General features: G+C 39.7%; 1 protein-coding gene across 1 annotated transcript; it reads left to right on the forward strand.

Annotated features, from left to right (window-relative positions):
* The first annotated feature begins 71 nt into the window (after window positions 1-71).
* xab2 (XPA binding protein 2) lies at window positions 72-7,505 on the forward strand. Its single transcript, XM_034893136.1, has 19 exons — window positions 72-257; window positions 659-807; window positions 1,138-1,261; window positions 1,383-1,580; window positions 1,799-1,933; window positions 2,036-2,200; window positions 2,394-2,538; window positions 2,627-2,778; window positions 2,935-3,054; window positions 3,155-3,286; window positions 4,396-4,527; window positions 4,760-4,873; window positions 5,008-5,170; window positions 5,302-5,492; window positions 5,698-5,820; window positions 5,929-6,094; window positions 6,256-6,382; window positions 6,493-6,605; window positions 6,736-7,505. The coding sequence occupies exons 1-19, from the start codon at window positions 222-224 to the stop codon at window positions 6,795-6,797; spliced, it is 2,547 nt and encodes an 848-aa protein (XP_034749027.1). The 5' UTR covers window positions 72-221; the 3' UTR covers window positions 6,798-7,505.
* The last annotated feature ends 1,066 nt before the right edge of the window (window positions 7,506-8,571 follow it).

Genomic DNA, 8,571 nt, shown 5'->3' on the forward strand with positions numbered 1-8,571 from the left:
CTAGATTGATTAATGCCATAATTGTACTCTACAGTAGGTGGCGGTATGGAATTTCAAGCTGGTTTGTCATCCACCAAAAAAACACAGAGAAGAAGAAAATGTGACGAAGCCGGAAAAGGCACTAAGGGCTACACGCCTTGAGTGGTCTGCAACGTTAGCTAAAGTTACAGTTCGCATAACTTCTTTTCTTAATATTGGACGTGCATTTGCTATAGGAAGAAATGCCTTCGCTAAATGGAAAACCCGATGTCCTGTTTGTAAGCTACACCATTAAAAATATTGTTATCTGTTAGCGTTTATTGACAACGAGTGGTAACGTTAGCTAGCTTGCTAGCTAACTTTTACTTGAGCGCTAACGTTAGTTAGCTTTGGTGTGTAACATGGTTGAAGTTAGCTAGCTTTTTATTGCTCGTAAACTAGGAATCATTAGTTATTAGTTCCTGACAGACATGTCTGTCCTTTAATTGTTAAAATAATTCTGAACTCACAATAGTTATCCCTATTTTTATGAAGGCATTATTTACAATCTGCCGATGAATTGTTGATGTTGTAGCTAGTTACGTTACGCTGTCGTGCTAACGTTAATGTTTTAACTGTTTCAAAAGGTGACGTTATTAGAGTTGTTTTTGAAGTGTTATGTGGTTTCTTGTTCTGTTAGGAGGACGATGATCTGCCTTATGAAGAGGAGATTATCAGGAACCCATACTCAGTCAAGTGCTGGATGCGTTACATCGAATTCAAACAGAACGGAGCCAAATCCACCCTTAACATGATATATGAGCGGGCTCTTAAAGAGCTGCCTGGCAGGTAACTAACGTAACGTTACAGGGGACCGTTACAAAGAATGCTCCGGCATTAAACCAAATTGCAGGTGGCTACGGATACCTGCAAATCCACATCAGTAACTGAATGTTACCTGCATGAATATTTTGGCCTTGTGATTAAGATGGGACATTTTTGTGACTAGCCTTGTTTTGTGAGGTGTGATTAGGAAAAAGGCATTGACTTTAATTTAGGTCAAGATGTCCGAAACAGGTTTAAGATTAGTATGATTACTATTGTATATTCCACATGAGTGTACTTATTGTGCCAATCAAGCCTATTCTAATTAATATGGTCTAATTTTTTTTTTTACAGCTATAAGCTGTGGTACAATTATCTGAGAGAGAGACGGAAACAAGTCAAAGGGAAATGTATCACTGAACCAAGCTATGAAGAGATCAATAATTGCCATGAAAGGGCATTGGTGTTTATGCATAAGGTAATACTTACTATTGAACTCCATACTGATCCAATGAAAGTGCAAAACAGCATTACATTGATTGTGGCCTGTGTGTTGTCTGTTGGGCTTGAAACGAACCATCTGTCTTTCCCTAAACTAGATGCCTAGAATATGGCTTGATTACTGCCAGTTCCTTGTGTCTCAATGTAAGATCACAAGAAGTCGGCAAACATTTGACCGTGCTCTCAGAGCTCTTCCGGTTACTCAACACCCACGCATCTGGCCTCTCTATCTCCGCTTTGTGCGTAACCTGCCCTTGCCTGAGACTGCCATCCGGGTGTACCGCAGATACCTTAAGGTGAGAGCATGGTACACTGTCATTTATTATTACACTGATAACTACATTTGTGCACTAGCAGTGGCAAATTGTGGAAAAGGGATGTGATGTGGTATGATGTCACAGTGGGGTATGATAGGTCTAAATGTATGAAAATTAATATTGAAAAGGAAAGCTGTCAATAGACAAATAAACACAACATTCTTCATATGTTATGTCTGCTTTTTTTTACCATGTAGCTTTCTCCAGAGAATACAGAAGAATACATAGACTACTTACGGTCTGTTGGACGCTTGGATGAAGCTGCTGTGCGACTAGCAGCTGTTGTCAATGACGAAAGCTTTGTGTCCAAAGAGGGCAAGTCTAACTATCAAGTAAGACTTTTTTATTCTAAGCACTTCCGAATATACTTGTTTTTCTTAAACTGCCCGGAAAGATTAATACATGCTTGTTTATACATTTTATTTGTTGGACAGCTATGGCATGAGCTTTGCGACCTGATCTCCCAGAACCCTGATAAAGTGACCTCTCTAAATGTAGGAGCCATCATCCGAGGAGGCCTCACTAGATTCACAGACCAACTTGGAAAACTCTGGTGCTCTTTAGCTGACTATTATATCAGGAGTGGTCATTTTGAGAAGGTGTGTGTGTGTTATTTTTTATTTTTTTTAAAGTGCTTTCATTTTCACACACAACATGCAGGACCTTATGAATAGAAAGTTATTACTCTCCGGCTTTATATTTAGCTAGTTAATTTGTCTCAAATGAATTAGAATTAATTTGCTGTCTGTCTTGTGACTTGTCTATGACCACACATTTACTTTCCTTTCTCAGGCCCGTGATGTGTATGAGGAGGCCATCCTCACAGTGGTAACAGTAAGGGATTTCACACAAGTGTTTGATAGTTACGCCCAGTTTGAAGAGAGCATGATTGCAGCAAAGATGGAGACCACCGCTGAGATGGGAAAGGATGAAGATGGTATGTGTGGATTCATTAATATTGGCAGCATTCCTTGCTTTCACTTCTCTTGTCATGCATGCCTTAATCTCTGACCCTCTCCTCCCAGAGGACATAGACATGGAGCTTAGACTGGCCCGTTTTGAGCAGCTGATAGCCCGGCGGCCCCTTCTTTTGAACAGTGTTCTACTGCGACAGAACCCTCATAATGTCCATGAGTGGCACAAGCGGGTAAAACTGTATGAGGGCAATCCACGGCAGGTGAGGTTTAGGCTTTTTTCTACATGTTTTTTTTATTTTTTACAGGGATACTGCACACACAATTGATAGTGGTTTAACTTTTAACAAACACCATACAGGTATCATTGCCTTTGTTGTGCATTACTCATGGATCTGTGCTCACCATATTCCCTGCAGATCATCAACACATACACTGAGGCAGTGCAGACTATAGATCCGATGAAGGCCACAGGGAAGCCTCACTCTCTCTGGGTTTCCTTTGCTAAATTCTATGAGGAAAATGAGCAGCTGGATGATGTAAGTCAGAGGTCTTTCCACAGGGATTCTCGAACCCTCTGCCATTCAGAAATGCCTTTTCTATTCCTGATGTGTCTTACATTTACTAACTGTCACCCAGGCCAGGACAATTTTTGAGAAGGCTACCAAGGTGAACTACAAGCACGTAGATGACCTTTCTGCGGTGTGGTGTGAGTATGGAGAGATGGAGCTACGCCATGAGAACTATGAACAGGCACTGCGCATACTGAGGGTGAGACACTTGTATCTCAGCAGCAGTCATTATAACGGGTGCAATCAGTAAAATAGTAGTCCAGCTCAACGGATGAACAGTACATTACTGGTATAAAGCCTTACAGACACACCTGATTTCCCTACCCTTCTGCTATCTGGGGTTAAGCGCCACCCAGGACTGTTGTGATTGATTAAAAAATAAAAATAAACAAGCCAGAGCATTAATAATAATAATAATGATGTATCCTTTATTAGTCCCACAAGGGGAAATTACAATTTACACTCTGTTGTTATTACAACCACATGCACAGTACCTATACATGCACTAAATGCAGAGGCGACTGCCCATGGAAAGGCAGTTGGAGGTTAAGCCTTTGTCAAGAGCACATTGGCGGTGCACAGGAGGTGAACGGCCACCTCTCCAGCTACCAGTCCACCACCATACTTTGGTCTGTATGTGGACTTGAACCGCGACCCTCTGGTTCCCAAATCATACGGACTGAGCCACCCCTGATAAATAAGTGGTGTCGCCAGACCATACTCCAGTGCTGGGGATAGGTTGGGCCACACTAGTAAACAAGTAGCCGCATTTAAACTCTAGGTTTAGAAACATCTAGTGGCAGGAGAGAGAAACTACAAAAACATCGGCAATTTTCGTCTTCTTTCAAATGTTTTTTGAAAGCTTATTCTCTAACTGAGATTTACCTTGTGATTTTCAAACTTAACACCTGGTAACGGATACAGTAATTCATGGGTAGTAAACGAGGCTGCATATCATAATAGTGTTTAGTGTAGGAGTTTGACATTAAACTAAAAACACCAGCTTGACAAGTGACTAACTAAAACATCACATGCTGTTAGTTGCTTTGTTTTAATCTCTCCCCACCTTTAAGACAATACATAGATGTTCACTTGTTTTGTGGGAACAAAGATTAGAGAATTGACAACAGAAGAGATTTGGGGCAGCTCTGCCTGTTACAAGACTGTGAAACAGATAAATGACTCGCATTGATTTACAAAACTTGCATGAATTATTTTTGACAAAAGTAAAATATTACTAACTGCCGCTTTTTTAAATGCATAAATGTGTGTTGTGGATGTAGTTGTAACACATGTTTTTGAATATAGAAAGCTACAGCCATCCCATCCAAGAAAGCGGAGTACTTTGATGCATCTGAGCCAGTCCAAAACAGAGTTTACAAGTCCTTGAAGGTCTGGTCTATGCTGGCGGACTTGGAAGAGAGTCTCGGCACTTTCAAGGTATGTTCACTTCATCTCTGTGTTTACAGTTGTATGTTACAACATGTGAGCCCCAAATAAAATGCAGAAGGTAGACATCACATGGCAGGTTAACTATCAGATATTTAGTATATGTCTTACAATTCTGAACCACGGTGTGCTTTTCTTTGAAATTCAAGCTGTCATTCATCTCTGTGAATAGTAGATGTTTAGTTTAATTCTTCCTCTTCCTTTAAAAAAAATGTCTCCTCAGTCTACGAAAGCAGTGTATGATCGCATCATTGACCTCCGCATCGCCACGCCGCAGATCATCATCAATTATGCCATGTTCCTTGAAGAGCACAACTACTTTGAGGAAAGCTTCAAAGTAATAACATACCCCTAATTAACTAAACCAACATTCAACATCAATAATGTGTTCTTGTATTCCCGCCTTGGTCAATGGACCACCCATTTAAACAATTCTTTAATGTCTTTGTCAATACCTTTTCTTTTTTTTAGGCATATGAGCGTGGTATTGCTCTCTTCAGATGGCCAAACGTTTATGACATTTGGAACACATACCTCACCAAGTTTATTGATCGTTATGGGGGCAAGAAGCTGGAGAGGGCTAGAGATTTATTTGAGCAAGCCCTAGATGGCTGCCCTGCCAAGTTTGCCAAGAGTAAGTAGCTTTGTTTGAATTGCATTGACAACTTGTGTACACGATATTCCACATTGGTTCTACCTTCTTTTTTTTTTTCTCCCTTATAAAATGTACTGATGCCGAATGTACCACTGTGCCTTGCTTTCCAGCCATTTACCTGTTGTATGCCAAATTGGAGGAGGGATATGGATTGGCACGACATGCCATGGCTGTCTACGAAAGAGCAACGCAGGCAGTAGAAGCTGAGGAGAGACATCAAATGTTCAATATCTACATCAAGAGAGCAGCTGAAATTTATGGAGTCACGTACACCAGAGCAATTTACCAGAAAGCTATCGAGGTACATGGGAAAAGCATTGATGTACATGACATGTCATAATGAAGCTGTTGAATTATTGTTGCTGTTGTTGTGTTTTTGGGGGGGGGGGGGGGGGGGGGGGAGGAATCTTTCTATTGTTTCTGACCCATTAGATTGACACAGTGTGCTGTTCTATTCATTATTGGAATAACAAAAATCTGCATTAAACCTTTTTGTATCTATCCAGGTCCTTCCTGATGAGCATGCAAGGGACATGTGCCTGCGATTTGCTGACATGGAGAGTAAACTTGGCGAGATTGATCGGGCCAGAGCAATTTACTCCTACTGCTCCCAAATCTGTGACCCAAGGGTGAGCTAAACCTCTTTCTGCCATTACCTTGTTTTTGGAAACATTTCCATCATCAGTAATGTGCACATTGCATTCATTCTTGATATATTTATGAACTTGATTTTTCAGGTGACTGCAAACTTCTGGCAGACATGGAAAGAATTTGAGATCCGCCATGGAAATGAGGACACGATTAGAGAAATGCTGAGGATCAAACGTAGTGTCCAAGCCACATACAACACCCAGGTCAACTTTATGTCTGCTCAGATGCTGAAGGCTACGACAAGCTCCACAGGTAGTTCTACTACTGAGGGAACTTGCACTAAATTGTGAGCCATGAACTGGATGGGCTGCACGGAACATGTATTACTTTAATTAATATAGTAGCATAAGAATGAATTAACTCATACTTTTCTTTCTGTGTTTGTCCAACTATTTTATTTTTGTTGTGTCCAGTGTCAGATCTTGCTCCAGGCCAAATGGAAATTGATGACATGAAGATGCTGGAGCAGAAAGCACAGCAGCTTGCTGCAGAGGCCGAGCAGGACAAACCCAAACTCAAAGAAAAAATTCTCTTTGTCAGGTTTGTCCTTTTCTGTGAAAAGTTATGCTTTTTAAAAAAAGAAAAAAACATAATTTGCTCCTACTTACATGGAGACACGTCAATATTATTCTCTGCATCTACCTACACAGGAGTGACACCTCTCGCAGTGAGTTGGCTGAGCTTTCCAAACAAGCCAACCCTGATGAGATTGACATTGATGAGGACGAGGAAGAAGATGATGATGAAAACCAGGGACCAGAAGGTGAGTGACGGACACAAAAGGCCCAGTCCCAGCAGTAACATAGAAACAAATTGGTGTTTGTTTGAACATTCATGCAGACATGTTTTTTTTAATTAACAGTTAATTGTCGTCTTCTCTTGGCCTTTTACAGAGGTGCAGCTTGAACAGAAGAGTGTCCCCACAGCTGTCTTCGGAGGGCTTAAAGACGACTGAAAGATACCTCCCCTGCTGAAATTTGCAAAGATGCAGTCTTCTGATTTCTCTTGTAGACATGTATGCTTCATTTTTTTATTTGTGTAATTCTTTAGTTGTATCCAATTTATTTTAATAGAATGTGACTCAAGTGAGCAATGGTGTACTTTTGTAGTACAGTAAACAGAGAGATAAAGTTGTATTACGATTGTCCATATGGTGTCACTCTTTCTCAAGTATGTAGCTCATGATAATTATACAATTGAGCAGTATTCTGTTATGAAATACTAATATGTCTGATGTAGTTTGACTTTGTGTCAGAACAAAATTTTGTAAAGGATTTAACAGTAAAAACACGTTTGTACGCTGATAATGCCGAGATCTTTCTTCGGGAAAAGCATAGTGTTTTCAACAGGAGGCATTCATTTGAAAGTGGACCTAAGCACCCAAGCCTCACATTGTTGGTTGGAGGATAAGTCAGTGTCTTTTAAAACTCAATGACCCTGAAAAGATTTCAAAACTTGTATACATAGGTCACCATCCAAATATTGAAATCATGCTCTAGTTGTACACGTACAAGTACACTCAAGGAACAGTTTGTACGACTGAGTTAGATCACAGGGCTACTATAAAGCATTTTGTAAATTCTAACAAGCTGGTCTCTTTGAATATCTGAAACTTTCTTTAGATTTTCTTGAAAATGCATTTCTAATAAAAAAAATATGTATACCTGTTAAAATAAGTGCCTTTTATCTGAGAGAGGAAACTTCACCCTAGGGAACGGTTTAGTTTTTTTATCCTGAGGAAATGCATATGGTTTAGATCTATTTCGGTATTCATGGAAAGGCCTCATGCTTTTAACTGTTGCAGTCCATCAAAAGAGTTAAATGAAATAACGAAGAAATTGTTTCTTTCATAGTTAGATTAAAATAACTGCGAGGTAATCCTTTTAGAAAGTCACTGTAGTGGGGCACTTGGAGTGCTCGTTGAGCAACATCATGTGATCAGGCACTCTTGAGATTTGATGGTGCTACTGTAAACAACACTTCAAAAACAATGGAAAGAAACTGTCAAGTCTCAAAAATGATAAGCAAATTAAACTATACCAAACTTGATTTCCATTTTCCTTCCTGCATAGATTTAAATAAATTATCAGTATGTTTACTCTGTTCCTCTCATTTCACCCTTTTTGTAGCCTCTGTACTACAGGCTGCTTTTAAGGTCCAGCAAGGTGGTCATAAGCCACTGAACATATCTGCAGATTTTGGCTGCTGATCTAAACTAGACAGTAACTATATTATTATTTATACAGAATCTGATCTAATTAACCCCTGCCTTGATAATTTGACCGTCACATGCCTAGGCGTTTTTTATGTTGGGCTATGCAGAGGAACAAATAAACAAGTAAAGGACCTATAAACGTGTTTAATTTACATTGCACATATTTATATATATATATGAATCCTTTAATTTAGGACAAACTTAAAAGTGTTTGCTGAGCTGCCTTGGACTGTATGGTTATGGTGTTGTAGGCTACCAGGGCCGCACCTGACAGTCAAACTACGGTAAAAGGCCTACATTATTGCTCAGTCCAGGACTTAGATATAGATTTTACCCCCTATCAATAATGCAAAACTAAAATTAGTTTTTTTTTTAAATTTTTTATGTAAATGCAGACAGTACAGAAACTACGTATGCAAAGTTAGCGTTAGTGGTGGAAAGTAATAAAGCCTACATTAGTCTGGTATGGACCTGTGGCCTACATACAATTTAAGGTAGTTTACTTGAGTACTAT

Source organism: Etheostoma cragini, chromosome 15 (assembly GCF_013103735.1).
Source record: "Etheostoma cragini isolate CJK2018 chromosome 15, CSU_Ecrag_1.0, whole genome shotgun sequence".
NCBI lineage: Eukaryota > Metazoa > Chordata > Actinopteri > Perciformes > Percidae > Etheostoma > Etheostoma cragini.

Coding starts and splice junctions, on each gene's coding strand:
- xab2 (XM_034893136.1), top strand. CDS start 222: ATGCCTTCGCTAAATGGAAAACCCGATGTCCTGTTT. Junction 2,201..2,393: donor GGAGTGGTCATTTTGAGAAG/GTGTGTGTGTGT, acceptor TTCCTTTCTCAG/GCCCGTGATGTGTATGAGGA. Junction 2,779..2,934: donor ATGAGGGCAATCCACGGCAG/GTGAGGTTTAGG, acceptor TATTCCCTGCAG/ATCATCAACACATACACTGA.